Raw genomic sequence first — 16,959 nt, 5'->3', positions numbered from 1 at the left:
ACAAAGATTGAAATCGCATTAGCCTAGCCTCGTACTTTGCTAAACAAATCCCCGACGTCTATTTGAGAGTTCAATTAAAGGTTCCAGCAATTTGCAGAAGTTGATTTTGCGCCTTTCGCCGCTTTGTGTTGAGCCCATCTCCGACATCGACACAGACAAACTGTGGAAATGTCTAAATGCGTCAGCGCGCAGCTTTAAAGGTATTTTCCCGTGTATTGCAGCCTAGTGACCCATTCAAAATAACCTACATCATCGGGGATCCGCGCTTTATAATGAAGTCCATTGGGGACCGTGTTGAAAGGCTTTTTTTTTGGGGAGGGGGGTGCAGTCTTGGATAAAAAAAAAAAAAAGTGCAATGAAAAGGAGAAAGGAAAAGTATAGGAGATGTCAGGACGCCTTTGGAAGGAAAACAAACTGCAGAGAGCGATGTGAGTTGACTTAATCTGATTAGGCTAACCTCATCAACGGCCTACTTAAAAGAGAGAAGAAAGACTTGAATCGGGGGCGAGGAGCGAGAGAAAAGACTCTCTCGGTCCACAAAGCCAAAAGCGGCTGCGTGAATACAACGCATTGTACTGCGCGTGCTGGTCCGCAGATGGCAGAAATGACAGCGAGCCGTTTCAAAAGTCAGACGAGTATAATTGATCGCAAGGTTCTTGTGCCCCTCCCTCATCTTCACGCAGATATGAAAACAGCCGAAAGAGAAATACGTGAAATAAAATGGCAATTTTGGCCCCGGGTTAGGGTTAGGGTGCCCCAGAAAATATTCGAGCATTCTTGATCTTGGCATGGCATCAAACGAGAGAACCGCCATTTTAAGACCAAAGAAATTGAAGAAATTGAACAATTGTGACGTCAACTTTGATTGTTCCCTTCATCCTTTTCCTAAGTCTTTATAGTTCCACATACGTTCTGACTCCATATTCCTCTTTAACGTGTGGTGTGTTTTTGTATCATTGCAACAAAAAATAAAAATGTCTTTCTGTGTATAAAACGTTTGTGTTTTTTGTTCTGGTTGACGTTTCAATTCAACTAACGAACGGGGCCCCAAACGTAACTCATTTGCATGTAATGGAGCGTCTGTATTTTCCTTTTCCTGACTTTCCTGACTGTTTTCGCTGGTGCCCAAACTTTTTTGCTAATTTGCCAACCTCCTGCGATCGGGACGGGGTACGGTGCGTGAACTTTGGGGCGTGACCTGTATATTTGCTTGTGTGTTTGAGACAACGCACTGCCTATCGAGCCGCGCTAGCGTAATCAAAGCTAAACATTGTGAGGAAGTCGGCTAATCCTTCAAAATAAACCGTACCAATGGTACAAGTAACACAAGACACGATTGAAGACTCGACAGAGCTCGCTAATAAGCTAATTAAAAGAATCGGGTGTGTTGGTGGGAGAAAAACGCAAAACATGCATGATACCGGACCTTGAGGACTGGAGTTTCACACCTATCGGTCAATCGGTAAACCCCGGGCGACGCACCCCCGGTATAGAGGATCAGCGCAGAGCAGAACTGGATCCTGCGGTACACGGCCATGTATCGGACGAGGCTTCTCTGCAGGGATGGCAACAAGCGCTAGCTAATGGGGATGCTCTTGAAGTGCTGTTAAATACCGTGCGATAACATGGAAAGAATATGATGCGTGTCAAACCTCTCCATTTTAGATTAACAGCAAATGTTCTTTGTTTTTTATTTGAAGAGCCCTGAATCAGCGGTCTCAAAGGGCTTCACAGATGAAAAGAGGTCATGTGGAGACTTCTTTCGAAAAAAGAAGTCATACGGAGACATGGTAAATGGACTTTCACTTATATAGCGCTTACTACCTTAAGTACTCAAAGCGCGTTACACTAACTAGTCATTTACCTAATGATGACGCAGCATCAGGAGCAACTGGGGATTCAGTGTCTTGCTCAAGGACACTTAGACATGGTCTTGATGGTAGGGGGTTCGAACCCACGGTCTTTCGGCTGGGAGATGACCACTCTACCACCAAGCCATGCCGCCCCCAAGACATCTTTTCGGAGGAAGGTACACAACAGCATCCCCTGTCAAAGCTCCCACAAGGGGAAGGAAAAACTCCAAAACCCCAATTTGTGGTAAATCAGAAACCTTCAGAAGGGACCACAGGTGGGAGGAGTCCCCTTCCAGGCCCACAGCTTGTAGTGGATGCTGCGTGTACCAAATACACACAAATAGATACACAATAGAGGCATCCCCTGTCAAAGCTCCCAGAAGGGGAAGGAAAAACTCCAAAACCCCAATTTGGGGAAAATCAGAAACCTTCAGAAGGGACCACAGGTGGGAGGAGTCCCCTTCCAGGCCCACAGCTTGTAGTGGATGCTGCGTGTACCAAATACACACAAATAGATACACAATACAGACAAATACAGGTGCACAATATAGATTACAGAAAATATCGTGCTATATAGTGCAATGATTTGACAGCAGGCAAAGCCATTGGGCAGGAACCTTCCCACAGTCCAACCAAGTGAACCGTAGACGGTCGATCTCTTAACCCGCGATGGTCGATCAGCGCAGGGCCAAATGGGGGCGGTCAAGTCAACCTTCACCATCTAGCTAAATGTTCTGAGGCCAGTCATTGCTTCAAAATAAACTGTACCATAACAAGAAATGTAAGACGTTAATGGCCTAGATTTTATTTTGAAGTTGATAATCAACTTGATCGTCTTTTCCTGTCACTAACAACTGACCAACAAATTCAGCTAGCCCGAAACGCGACTCATTTGTATGTAGAGGAGCATCTGTACTTTTGGCTCTTTTCTAAGGCGATTTTGATTCTCTGCATTCCTCAACAATTCTGAGCTCAGCTTGACAAGAGTTACTCTAAAAGTGTCCTTGTCCTCGAATGAGAATTCCTCCGGCCTTTGATGCCTCAGCCTCAGCCGCCGGGCCTTTTGATAGGCGCAATCGAAGGAGGGGCGGCTATACTTCCAAACGGTAAGACTTGAGCGACTCCTTCGGTTTCAGCAGGTGCCACCCTCCACCTATACAAAGCCAGTTAACTTCAATACGGCGTATGGGCGGTTGAGTAATATTTGCCGAGCTCCGCGGTATTAGATCCGCATCATTTGGGGCCGATCCCAAAGCAAATAAAGCACGAGAGAGTCCGAGCGCACACAGCTGGTCCTTGAGACTCGAGATCCTGGGTAAACAGGCGTCCGGCATGCCTCGGCGCGGATCGGTCTTGCCGGCGCATCGGCCGCCCGACAATGGCTCATGCACTTCACTATAGCGGGGTTTAACAAAATTTTATTACATTTGGCCCCTTTCAATAGACTGAAGACCAAAAGAGGATCACGGAATTTGTCATCGGTTTGAAGATTACGCCGACATCTACGCCTTCTCAGACTCGGTAATGCTCCTTTTGTTGGAGAATATCCTGTGATTTACCGCGGAAAGCCTTTCTTTTAATTTGGAGTTACGGTTGCAAAATGGCGGTCAGTGATATATCTGCAACTTATCGTATTGTCATTTCTCTTGTAATTTATTACAAAAACCGTCTGAGCATATCCACGTATCGGCATTAGCAAAAAAAATCAAATTCACAACACAGCTCATGCTGCATGCCGACAAAAATGCAGTTCGAACATATTTAACTTTGTATGCGTCATGTTATGCCTCTATTGCAAAATAAAACATTACTGTGCTCAATCGAAGCGCTTCTTTTAGCCTCTAGCTCTAACGTGACACATCTCCAAAGACAAACGACACATTTGCACACAACGCGACTAACGTAAGCGTTTGCTGTTGCTTTTAATCATCTTTAGCGCGATGAGATATACAGCGATGCTCCTCCTTGTGGCTAACGTGGAAAAGTACACACACGTCCACACGCGTACTTAAACACACACGGTCACACGCTCGAACAGGCATAAAGTCAATTACTTCTAGCGTTTGGCCATATGCCACGGTTTCCTTGACGTGCGCTTGGGCGTTATTAGAAAGCAACGGGTACACTACTGCATTATGAGTGGAACGACATCAGGTTTAAAAATGGACGCTAGGTGGCGACATTCTCCCTCCTCAAACCCCTGCAGCGTTGAAGCACGCAATGTTGATAGATAGATAGATAGATAGATAGATAGATAGATAGATAGATAGATAGATAGATAGATAGATAGATAGATAGATAGATAGATAGATAGATAGATAGATAGATAGATAGATAGATAGATAGATAGATAGATAGATAGATAGATAGATAGATAGATAGATAGATAGATATCAAGCTAGCTACTGTATATATAGCAATCTAGCTAGCGATAGATAGATAGATAGATAGATAGATAGATAGATAGATAGATAGATAGATAGATAGATAGATAGATAGATAGATAGATAGATAGATAGATAGATAGATGGATGGATGGATGGATGGATGGATGGATGGATGGATGGATGGATGGATGGATGGATAGATAGATAGATAGATAGATAGATAGATAGATAGATAGATAGATAGATAGATGGATGGATGGATGGATGGATGGATGGATGGATGGATAGATAGATAGATAGATAGATAGATAGATAGATAGATAGATAGATAGATAGATAGATAGATAGATAGATAGATAGATAGATAGATAGATAGATAGATAGATAGATAGATTGTAGTCGATTCTTGGGTGGATATAGTTTGTTTTACTACTCGTCCACCTTTCGTAGACCTTCCCTCTGACACTATTGGCACGCGGACAGATGTGCTGCCGCCCCCCACCCCCCCTTTTTTTCTTTTTTTTTTCTCCTGCTTGAGCTGCTCCCGCGTCGGAATGATTGACAGGGAGCCGTCGAGGCAGCCAATCGGAGGAGGAAGCGCCTGTTTTGCATAAAGCAGGCGCGCGCCATTGGCCGGCTGCCCGCTCCTGCGAAAACCCCCTCGCGTGCCATCATCCCGCAGGCGGCGGCGCACGTCCGGATGCTGACATAAAAATAGACGTTTATTTAAAGCTAAAGCACGCTCGCGCGCGTATATATTTTGCGTTCTGTGAAACCCTGTCATGAATAAAATGGTGTATCCTTCGTTTGCAAAAGCCCTTTTTTTTCACGAGCACCGACTAAAGTTGGAAGCAAACATCCAAACGCATTCTCAGCGCCTCCTCCCGAGCCAGCCGGCCCGCTCCGCCGTCTTTGTTGTTTTCCCCCCGCGGGTTGACTGAGCTGCGCGTGACCGACGGCGCGCGCGGGGGGGGGAAGGGGGGTGTCGGCCAATCGGCGCTCGGCCTCGCGCCCACTTGGCGAGGAGGCGCCGCCATTGGCTGAGGCGAGTGTGGGAAAGAATGCAGAGGAGCGTTCACACGATTTGGGAGCAGGCGCGCTGCTATAAGTATTGCACGCCGTTGGCGCGTGTCGGCTGCACAAGTCGAGACGACGCCGACACACGAGCGACCGCAGGACACTTTTCCTCTTACGGCAAGGCGGAAAACAAAAAAAATCATCCGATTCTTCCGCGAAAGGATTTATCCAATTTGACCTCGCTATGCCGGCGGATACCATGGAGAAGCAAACGGGGTCCCCGATGGCCGGTGCCCCCGCAAACGGAGCGCACACGCCGGACAAGCCCAAAAACGCCAGCGAGCACAGAAAGGTAACCGACACCCCTTGAAAGCAAATATTTACTGCCGCAGACAACTCACCCAACGATGTCGCGCTTGCAGTCGTCTAAACCCATCATGGAGAAACGACGCAGGGCAAGAATCAACGAAAGCCTCGGCCAGCTCAAGACGCTCATTCTGGACGCGCTCAAAAAAGACGTAAGTCCGCCATCCACCTCCCGTGGTTCCTTTTCTACTGAAAACGCAAAAAAAAAAAAAAAAGTTGCACCGATATTGAAACGCAGTTTTCTCCAGAGCTCCAGACACTCAAAGCTGGAGAAAGCAGACATCCTGGAGATGACAGTGAAACACTTGAGGAACCTGCAGCGAGTCCAGATGACTGGTAAGTTCTTCTACTTCTACTAAACTAATTCGCATAAAACAAACTGTATAACAAAACGATATTTTGTGGCTAGTGGAAGAGCTTTTATTTTTCATCTTCTAACAGTCACCATACTTTGCTGGAATAAATAATACAACACCGGTCAAAAGTTTGGAAACAGCAGAGGGTCTCACGCACAGGCGTTTCTAAATCATTATGACTGACAGATAAATAAAATGACACTTCAGGGGGTAACGCATGATTTTAACAGCGTTTCTGGAGGTATCAGCTAGATTTATTTAATACTTTTAAATGTTGCTACAGGAAGAGCACATTTTTTCTTTTCAAATTAAGAACAAATTAATGAAACAGGAGGGACATTATTGTGATATCGCGTTGACACCTTTGCAAAATGCCTTTGTTTTACCTGGTAGTTTCTACTAATACAACAATAACAAGAATCAATAATAATAATAATTATAATAACCAAAGTAGGGACCATAAATAGAATCTCAATTTTATTGAGGCAGTCTGGAGAATTACAACTTGGATCCATTTTAATCAAAGTAATAAACACAACAAACATTTGTCTAAATAAGAGTTTATTTAAAAAAAAATCTTTTAAATTTTGTGAATGTTTGGAAAACAAGAATAGATTTAAAATTATGTAAACTTATTGCTTGTGCATAACCTGCTGAAATGCCACAATGAACTCATTCAATCCCCCAAACATATTTTTATGTTTTTTTTCTTTTGTTTTAATGAGTTCAAACATTCAATCATATGTATATTTATATATTTTACCTTTATTTATTTTAATTTTTTTTAAGAATTTGTCTTGAGTACTGTACTTAAAAATGACTGGTGATAAATGAAGTACTAAAGGATACATTAAAATATTTGCTTACTTTTGGTACGCAAGCAACTAATTTAACTACTTTAATTATTTTAGTATTTGTGTACCTAAAACTGAGTATTTATACTTTGATTACTTTAGTACTGTTAGTGTTACAAATTACTTCAGGACTTTTATACCTTGAAGTAAGTAATTAATTACTTCAGTACTTTAAGGACCTAAAGTAATCCGTTATACTTTAGTACTTCTGGTACCTAAAATAAGTAACCAATTACTTCAGTGCTTTGAGTATGTAAAAGAATCGATTTTACTTTAGTACTTAATTCATCAGGTGCTGTTTTTAGAGGCTCCTTTAGCAAAACATTTGAATGAAAACCATGTCTAATTATACCTGGAATTGAAGGTCCGGACTCATCCGATGCCAAAACGTATTTTAACGTCGTTTGTTAGTTCTAAACTACAGTGCGAAACCACAATTTCACGATTAGTCTCCTTTTCAATGGGTCGATCTCGAAAAGGGCGACCCGATGAAAGGAATGGGATTAAAAGGCGCGTTTTGGCGAGACGCTAAGCGGTGTTTTTGTCCAGCAGCCGCCCTCTCCCCCGACGCCACGGCGCTGAGCAAGTACCGGGCGGGCTTCAACGAGTGCATGAACGAGGTGACCCGCTTCCTGTCCACTTCGGACGGGGTGAACGCGGAAGTCAGGTCCAGGCTGCTGACTCACCTGTCGGGCTGCGTGAGCCAGATGATGGCCGTCAACTACCCGCAGCAAGCCCCGCCCCCGCACGTCCAGCTCCCCTCCGGCCTGCCCCTCAGCCCCGGCGCCAAACTGGGCCCGGCCGACGCCGCCTCCCCCAAGGTCTTCGGCGGTTTCCAGCTGGTGCCGGCGTCCGACGGCCAGTTCGCCTTCTTGATCCCCGGCCCGGCTTTCGCGGCGGGCGCCGCCCCCGTCATCCCGCTCTACGCCAACGCCGGGTTGCCCGCGGCGGTCAACGGGCCCTCGGCGGGCCCGGCGGCTTCGCCCGTGCACGGCATGACCTCTTTCTCCGGCGGATCCCAGGCGGTCAGCCCGCTTCCCGGTCCGGACGGCGGCGAGGCCGTGTGGCGGCCGTGGTAGCGCCTCGCCCGACTCCCGCGTGAATCGGGACCCTCGGCCGTTACCGAGAGCTAACCTGTGACTTTTCCGTCACGCCGCCTTCCAAAAGTTCCCGCGGCGTGCTTTCCTGTTTTGTTTCGTTTTATGGAACAGAAGCCTTAGATGATACTTTACCATTTATGACCGGTTCCGGTTGGATGTTGGTGATAAATGACCTGTACATGCAGATATGTTGATTTATAGGATTTTTTGCTATAAAGTACTTTTTATAAAAAGGTTTAGTTTTGTACAGAGTTGTTCTCGATCGCTATACCAAAGCTGTTTTATAATCTTCTCCTGTTTGTTCAAGAGAAAAACTGGCGTTTTCCCCAGAGTTTGAATAAATAATGTCGAAAAATGCACTTTCCGGGTAGATGCTGTATTTATTCCGCCGTCAAAATTCCAACTTGAATATTTTTCGGGGTGGGAATTTTGACTTGTGCGCGATTTGAACTGGCAATTTTTCAGTCAAGCTTGGCAGGATTTCCTCACATCTGGCTGTCCATGGGACTAAAATCTTCCCCCCTGTCTCTCATTTTAAAGGTACAGTACAAGTCAAAAGTTTGGAAACTCTGCAGGGGGTCACTACATTCACGCAATTAACTCTGACAGTACACGGCTGTGAAAAATACCAAAATGTGCAAAAAAAAAATCTAAATGACAAAACATTCTGTTTTGATCAACATTTTTCAAGTAATTCCATCAACATTGTTTCATAATATTGGCAATTTAAGTCAGTAATTTTCAAATGTAGGTATAAGTCCACCTTAGGAGCACATGAAGACAATTTGTGTCAGATCAAATCAAATTCAACACTTTTAATATTGTTTAGGGAACAGCGCATGTTTGTTTTCAAATTAAGAACAAATTAATTGTAACAGAAAACACAAAAAATAAACGTGCAAAGCGCTTATCCATGCAAAAAGTGCCTAATCGTATAGTCTACGATTTTGATTAGTATTTATTTTGTTTACCAAACAAGTAATTATTAATAATATCTTCAGAATGTTGATGGCTTAAGTCAGTAATTTTCAAATGTAGGTATAAATCCACCTTAGGAGCACATGAAGACAATTTGTGTCAGATCAAATCAAATTAAACACTTTTAATATTGTTTAGGGAACAGCACGTTTCTTTTCAAATTAAGAACAAATCAATTGTAACAGAAAACAGCGGTTACCCATGCAAAACGTGCCTAATCGTATAATCTACGATTTTGATTAGTATTTATTTTGTTAACCAAAGAAGTAATTCCTTATTATTTCTCCAGAATGTTGATGGCTTAAATTCAGTTGTTAAATGCGATCACTGCACTCCATTTTAATGTCAATTCCCTTCATGGGTGTAAACGTAACCCCCCCCCCCTTGCAGTAAAGTGGGCTCCACATCCGGAAGCTGTGTATGTATTTCTGCGCGTGGTGGCGTGCTGCTTGCCGTGTGCCGCCCCCCCCCCCCCCCCCCCCCCCCCCCCGACACACACACACGCTTGGAATTAAGTTACAGCAGCAGCTCCAGTTTTATGGCTGAGCATGAGTGCATGGCGGAGAGAACTTTTGATTTTACGCAAGCACTTCGAAAAACAGCGTTTGGGGAAAAATTGATTTTAGCGGGAGGGGAAATCCTAGAATCCTAATTTTGCTGAGCTATTAGCCAAGCGTGAAAAAAAATTCACCGTTTCGTACATTCGAATGCAATTTTCTTCCAAACGACACCTTTTGCTTATTTAAATGATTGAGCCTGAGCAAAAAAGGAAAGGATTGCAATCATAAAATAAACATATCGCCCCCATTTCTGGGAGAAGACATTTTGTTTGAATACAACACATGCGCATTTTTATCTGAAATAACCCAAGCCCCAATTGTGAGCACTGAAAACGGACCTTATAAAGTGTTATTTTAAATGCAATATGCGATAAATAAAACACATATAGAAGTAAGCTTTTGTGAAGAATATAACATAATAATAACAACATATAATGGGATATTCATGCAATATTTAACAAAGGGATGGCACACTTCTTGTAGTGTGACAACTATTTGGTTGTGCCATGTTGAACTTTGAAATGTTTGCACCATCTGGGTGAAATTTCAGCTCCCTGGTGTCTTCTTTGAATACTTTTCCTTTTATGTAAAGTGCCTTTGATATCAAAATTTAAAGGATTGGATAAAATAGCAGACAAGGGTTAAAAACGACACTTTTTGGCATGCTTGGGAATGAATAAAACCACAATATGCGGATTTGTGTAGCAGCTTTTTTTTTTCTTTTAATAAACAGACGTATATGGGCAGATTTTTTTGTTTATTTAAACACACAAACAAGGGAGAAATACCCAGGTTTAAAAAGCCTAAATCGCTGAAAAATTGGATTTATTTTAGCGCCAAAAAGTTCTTATTAAGCACCCGTAAAATAGATGGAAAAAAAACCCTTGAGCAACTTTGTGGGGTTTTTTGTTTGTTTGTTTTTACCTCGGTGACTTTTTTTTTTAATTCTTTTTTTCAACTGTTGCGCGGTGTTCGTCACGGCGTGTGATTCTCATTTTCCTCATCCGGCGCAATGCCCCGCGGATGACATCGCATCGGAACGCCACGCGGAAAGGAGCCGCGCTCAAACAGCATTTGGCAGCGAGCGCGGCGGCCTCTGCGGTTTTTCTTAGTGCCTGCGCGTCTGAGTCAATAGTTCAGCGATGCCTTTGAGGAGCCGAGGTCGTGAGAAGCGAACCAACTAGTCCGCCCGCGGTCGGGCACGGGGCCAGCCATTAAATCCCCGCCCACGGGCCGCCAGCGCCGCCGCTCGGCCGACGCCCGCGAGTCGGCCTCACGCTCGGCTGGAAATGAGCAAATGAAAAACATTTCGATGGGTTCAAGCGTTTATCTAAAAGTCAACTGTTAAAACAGGTCGGGTGGCTCTATTTTTAATCGGTATTGTGAGCGCTTAAGCAGTACACGGGTTTGTGTTACATTGAAGGGCCCCCTTAAAAGACCCCCGTCATGGAAATTCTACTTTTCTTTCACTTTTAACCGTGTAAATTTCTCACACTAAACCATCGGTCCCCAAACGACGGCCCGTGGGCCAGATCTGGCCCGCTTTTGCATTTTTCCCGGCCCCCGGAATAATACTGGGGATGCGTGATGATTTTTTTTTTCTTTCTGACGTGCCTGAAAGGGGTATAAATATTTGGTTATGTGCGGCATTAATATTGTTATTTATTTTCATTTTTTTCCTAGGCTAGACCCCAAAAAGGGGTATTGATATTCTGGAAAAAAAATAAACGTTCCAGTTCAGACATCTCTGCGATCATCACACTTTTTTCTTACAAGCTGACCCGGCCCCACATCTGAGAAGAATAATACGGCCCTTGGATGAAAAACTTTGGGGACCCAAGCCCTAAACCCTGCCAAAAGTGCTATTTTCCTTTCTTGATCCAGTCTGAGAATTTCTTGATTGTTCTGCTTCTCAGACCCGGCCTCACTCAAGGTGACGAATAAGGACTTCCGTTTTTGAGTCCCTTTATGTAATGTCACAGTGAAGGACACAGTGACTCCTGTGCAGAGTAAATACGCACCCACATTATTATTCGTTTTCATTCTGGAGTTGAGGAGAGGAGATTCTGCAGAGATTCTGCAAACAATGTTTCATTTATTAGTTGAACATTTTTGACGTAGAAAATGTCAAAGTGGCAAAAATGTGTTTGCATGTTTTCTGATTACGTTACGTAATCATGTTACGTGAAGTTCTCTGATCAGTTTTTTGATTCTGGGAGTCAGCGAACACACAAGGCAAACTGAATTCAAGGTTGCGCTGTCGACTTTTCAGTCCTTTTACGTTTTAAAATCACAGTTCCGCACTTAAATTTCCATACCCCAATTTTTTATTTGTTATTGTTTTCGTGGCCGGTCAGCTTTAGAACGACGTCTTAAATGGGGCGGTCGACGAGACGTTCCACTTCCTGGTTAGAAATGTCCTTACCCAAAAATTCATAAGAAATCAAATCGCCAATATGCCAAAGGTAAGATTCCATCTTTTATATATAAACATGTTCACATTGAAAATAGCATGGAAGGTCCTTTAAATGATTTGACTCATAAGAGGTAGTTCAGTAGAACCAAACAGGCGGGAAAATCCCTTCCCCGATCATGAAAAGGATTCCTATGGAGGGTTGAATGTCCCTCAGGGACGTGGCCTTCATGTCCCATGGGAGCTGTGTCTATTGAGGGGGAAGGGCCCGCGAGAGGAGCGACAATCTATCACTCTCATTAGCGACTCAATGGGCTGAACGCGCGCGCAACACGTTGCCGCCAAACGCTCGCCATCAAATCTCCCTCCAAATTTACAATTGCCATTGTCGTTTACAGCCGGCACTTGAATGCTTTTCGTATGCAAGTTGCGCCGCTACAATGACAAGTGCATCGCTCTCACGCCCTACTGCGCTGTTCCCAAACCTGTTAGATGTGCGGACCATTTTACTCAAAAAGAACCTATTGGCGCAACAACACACAACTGTCAACGTTATCAATAAAAACAATCTTTTGCGAAAGAGAGAGCAACAAGTCTTGCGCTCTTCTCGGACTCTCCTCTTTGTTTTATTACAAATATTACAAAGAAGGCGGTTAGTAGTTTCAAAGTACAGTGGGCCTTAGTGTTACGAGATGAATCTGTTCCGGGGTTGGGTCGTAAGGCGAATTCACCGTATGACGAGCAATCCAAATCTATGTTAAATAGCTAATGCGTTTAGAACCCCAGTTAAAAATATCAAAATTGTACATACAGATTCAAAATTGGTACCAAAATAGTATATTAAGTGCTATGTATATGTAATATACATGTATACGATCAGAAAAAATCCTAAATAAAAAATATAGAAAGGATTTATTTAACTTTGAGTGGCGCTTGTTATGCCCATATTCTCTAATAAGGTTATATCCAGCATGGTTTCCAGATAAATCATCTTACTTCTCTCTTATCATCACTAGGAATCATGGGACCCATTGCTAACCCTTTCAACTTTGAATTAAGCAGTAAAATGCACTATAAATACGATTTTGTAACACACAATCGAACAAAGCTTTAGCGTTCCGCCATTTTGAGGCCGACCAATAGCAGACCAGCATTTCCGTGAGGAGACGCCAACAAATAGCAGGCCAGAATTGGGGTGACGTGTTTCAGGGACGGTAACAGAAAATAAGCTGAATGTCTGCAGATGGAGATGAAACAACACAAATACAGCCAAGCCCCTAGGGTCATGACAGTTGTTTTGTGCGCAAAACCAGGAAAATATCATAACTAGGGAATGAAAAAACTTGCAATTAAAAAATAACATAAGTCAGAAATGTTGTAACACGGGGGTCTACTGTAATACCATATAAGTAATTGTGTGTGCATATAAGTGTGTGCATGTGTGTGTTTACACATATATAAACAATTATTCCGTCAACAACATCACAGATAACGCGCGAGGAACCTACAAACTTAATGATCTCCTCTGTGTGAGATCTTGGCCTGCAATTAAACAGAAAGTTGAAAAGTTCTGTGTGAATTTAAACAGACGGATACAAAGTTACCAAAGTAACTACGAATATTTTCGTGAACCTAACCCCCGCAAATAAAGGAGGCAATGCTGTATTGCATTTATCTGCCTGTGTGTAGAATATGTGTCAAAAAACTTCCAGGATTTGCGTCAAGTCGCAATAACGTGTTACAATGTGTCTTTTGGTGAAATTTCTTTACACATTTTTGTTGTTGTTGTTGTTTTTTATGGAGACGCAAAAGGAGCTAGACAGGCGCAGGGAGGTGGCGACATGTTAAAAAGCTGTCGAAGCTCAAGAAAGTACAATTCGATTCCTCCCCCCCGTCAGACATGTTTACAGGCACCCCTCTATGAGGGAACTTAATCTTCGCCACGTCGCATTTCCTGTCCGCCTTTGTATTTATAGCCTGAGAGGGCCGAACGGCGAGGTTATCCCGGGTGGCATGGAGCCTTATCAAATATCACGCGCTCCGTGTGCCACTTGGGCTCCGGGCTTTCCCGGCAGTTGGCGGCAAGGCGTGCGTCTGAGGTCGGCTTTGGCTTTTCAACAGCTTCTCCGCTTTCACTGCACGAGGTCCGCATGACTCCGCAACCAGTACAGAGTCCAGTCAAGAAAGTTCCCTTTGGCACGGGTCATCCGGGAGACTGTCTTGAAAGAGTTGAAGCATGTATGATTTATGTATTTATCTACCAAGGGATGATGGGCAGCTGTTATGCTATTTTTGTTCTCGATTGCGGCGGCGATAAGTCCCAGCAGAGAAGGTCGACTAATGGCACTCCCAAGTTGGCGATGTGAAAATGAAACAGCTTTTAGCCGTGCTTGAAGTCTTGACCTCAGAGTTCAAACATAAGTTAAATGATTTTTTGAAATGTAGAACCGAGGCAGAATTGTATTTGGATTTATAACTACAATGACACAAAATAGTAAGTATTATTATAGTAGAAGTATTTTTCTACAATCGAGTCTTGAAATAAGCAGTTTTGCATCGCCAACGCAATTTATTAAGGTATTAACTTTATACTTCCTGTAAACACATAAAGCGCTCAACTGAGAATCAAATGCCCGCAAATGGGTCCAAGTGGGGTCCGAACGGCAGCTTAGTTGTGTTCAAGGGTGCAAGGTTTTGTTAGGTAATCCATGACGCGTACGAAAAAATTGTCAGAGGAGGAGAAGACATGGACGTGCTATGTCAACTTCAACCTCAGCAATACTTTGTTTTACTTGTAGTGTATGTGACGGATGAAATGTAGACAAATTTAGACAAATGTTCATGAAACCGTCTTCTATAGCTGTAGGGCAGGCAGTTATAAATGAAAACTGCCATCCATCATTTGAGTATCATGTAATGCAGGGGTCACCAACTCCGGTCCTCGAGGGTCAGTGTAACCCTCCTTGGCTGCACCTGATTCAAATGATCATGATCGTCATCGTGCTCCTGCAGAGCTTCCTGATGAACTCATCATATGAATCAGGGTTGGTTTCCCCTGATGTAACGCATTATTATTATTATTTTTTTAATGCAGTCATATCTTAAATATCATTAATATTATTTGTTTGACACAATTGAATGCTCTTTTTCCTTTTTGGACCGTGAACTGTGTTATGTAATTGGATTATCAATACCGATATAGTTTCTTGCAATGGCACGCTCTTGGGAGTATTTACATGACACATTAGAAATTAAAATTTAGAAAAATAGATCATTGCTATTTCATGAAATTTTAAGAAAACTGCTATAATGGAATAGCTGGGAAAATACTGTATATATCTCAAAATTGTTCACACAGCGTGTGCCAGTTTCGCAAAGAGACCTGCTTTTCCTTTCTTTTTTTCCCCACTCTTTTTTTCATACCATGGGAAGGTAAACACTCGTTTCTTTTCAATGTTGTACTTGTCGCAACTGTTGAACAGTGTGTGCCCACTTGTGGTTTTATTGCCCGGATTGTCATGCGGGAGGCGCAGGAGACAAGTGTCAATAAGTGGATGGGCCCTCGCCAAACAAATGCGGCCAAAGAATGGACAAAAATGCAGCTGGGTACACACGCGTGGTAATATATTGTTTGTTTTAAAAAATTACGCATGCTTGAGCTCAGAGATATCAATTGACAACACTGTACATTTATGAATGAACAATAATTTTGGACAGAGTATTTCTTTGGCAAAACTTGCTAAAGAATCGCTTAAGAATTTCTGCTGTTAAACTAAAACATTTGAAAGTTAAAGTGCAGTGGACCCCCGGGTTACAGTGTCCCTGGCTTACGTTTTTTTTTTTTTTTTTCTAGAGGGGGCCAGGCAAAATATAGTTCAGGAGGGTTAAAATATAAATTATAACTGCTTTTGTACGTAATTCCTAAAGCTCAAACCGTCGTCCCCGCTGTTCAGTGATCGTTTCTGCGATGTTTGACAACGACGTTAGAGGAAGCAAACGTTGCTATGCCCGTTTGTGTTTTGATCTGCGCAGAATGGATCTCCGTTGTAACACAACTCTGCTAGTCTGCTCTCCAGACTGGGCCTCATGATGAATGCGTGGACCGATGATAAGATTAGCGCTGGGCGCACACACGCAGTCTCACATGTTATTCTCCGTCTCGGGCCATTCGCAGGGGGAATCCCACCTTCTGCGAATGTCTGGGTGTATGTCTGCATGCTTCTCATTTCCCGGGCGCTTGCTTCATTGCGGGAATTTGGCGACTGACATATTCCGACAAAAGCGTCGTGGAAAAACTTGCTGCTGGTTTTCTTTGCGAACATACGTGCATGTTCGAGTGGTGGGACGAGCAATTTGACAACGCGCATGCGACGTCACCATCCAGCGGTTAAGCATCTGTAACGGACTTGTTTATATACATATATATACATACATACATATATACATAGTTACGGCGTCCCTAGCTTACATTTTTTTCACGTTAAGAAGTGGAATATAAAGTTTTTCGTCCCCTTGTTACGGCATTTTTCCCGCCTGACATCAACAACAATTTCAACAACTATCGCGCAGCCAAAAGATTCCAAAATTAAACATGGCGGACAGTGTGCGTGCGTATGACTGCGAGACACAAAACGCTCATACGTCACTACATGCATTACTGCATAGGTCACTGAGATGCTGGTTAGCTATTGGTCAGCGTCACAGGGTTACTAAGATGCTGGTCAGTTATTGGTCGACGTCACAGTGTCACTAAAATTCCGGTCTGCTATTGGTTGGAGTCACTAAGATGCCAATAAGCTAAAGACTTGATCTTGTGTGAGTGCTTACGATATTTATTGTGTATTTTAGTGATTATTTCAAACTTGAATTAGATAACCATGGATCCTAAGATTGCTAGTGATGTCAAAGGGAGAAGTAAGATGATGATTAGTATGGAAACCAAGCTGGAGATAATCAAGATAAATGAAGCAGGCACGTGCATCGTTACCCCCGCTAGGGAATATGACCGTAACTAGCTTAACGTCACTCCTAAGGTAAATGTCATTTTTCCTTTATATATTTTTCAATTTATGCTG

The 16,959-nt window shown here is 43.2% G+C and overlaps 1 protein-coding gene across 2 annotated transcripts; it reads left to right on the top strand.

The window, feature by feature from the left end:
• The first annotated feature begins 5,344 nt into the window (after positions 1–5,344).
• Positions 5,345–8,292, top strand: hes4 (hes family bHLH transcription factor 4). Of its 2 annotated transcripts, none has more exons than XM_088407496.1 (4): positions 5,345–5,609; positions 5,680–5,775; positions 5,872–5,959; positions 7,383–8,292. In XM_088407496.1, exons 1-4 carry the CDS (start codon positions 5,502–5,504, stop codon positions 7,910–7,912), a joined length of 822 nt encoding a protein of 273 aa, XP_088263622.1. In that variant the 5' UTR covers positions 5,345–5,501; the 3' UTR covers positions 7,913–8,292. The 2 variants fall into 2 exon arrangements, with proteins under 2 accessions (XP_088263622.1, XP_088263623.1); XM_088407497.1 differs by having other exon boundaries at positions 5,346–5,609; positions 7,386–8,292.
• The last annotated feature ends 8,667 nt before the right edge of the window (positions 8,293–16,959 follow it).

The sequence above is a fragment of the Hippichthys cyanospilos genome, chromosome 2 (assembly GCF_059441005.1).
Source record: "Hippichthys cyanospilos isolate Australia breed blue-spotted pipefish chromosome 2, RoL_Hcya_1.0, whole genome shotgun sequence".
Classification (NCBI taxonomy): Eukaryota; Metazoa; Chordata; class Actinopteri; order Syngnathiformes; family Syngnathidae; genus Hippichthys; species Hippichthys cyanospilos.
This window is presented reverse-complemented; position numbering and strand designations above follow the sequence as displayed.

Bases quoted from the DNA above. Each gene is read 5' to 3' on its own strand.
- hes4 (XM_088407496.1), top strand. From the start codon at position 5,502: ATGCCGGCGGATACCATGGAGAAGCAAACGGGGTCCCCGATGGCCGGT. The intron at 5,776-5,871 runs GTAAGTCCGCCA...AGTTTTCTCCAG, and splicing joins TGGACGCGCTCAAAAAAGAC to AGCTCCAGACACTCAAAGCT. The intron at 5,960-7,382 runs GTAAGTTCTTCT...GTTTTTGTCCAG, and splicing joins GCAGCGAGTCCAGATGACTG to CAGCCGCCCTCTCCCCCGAC.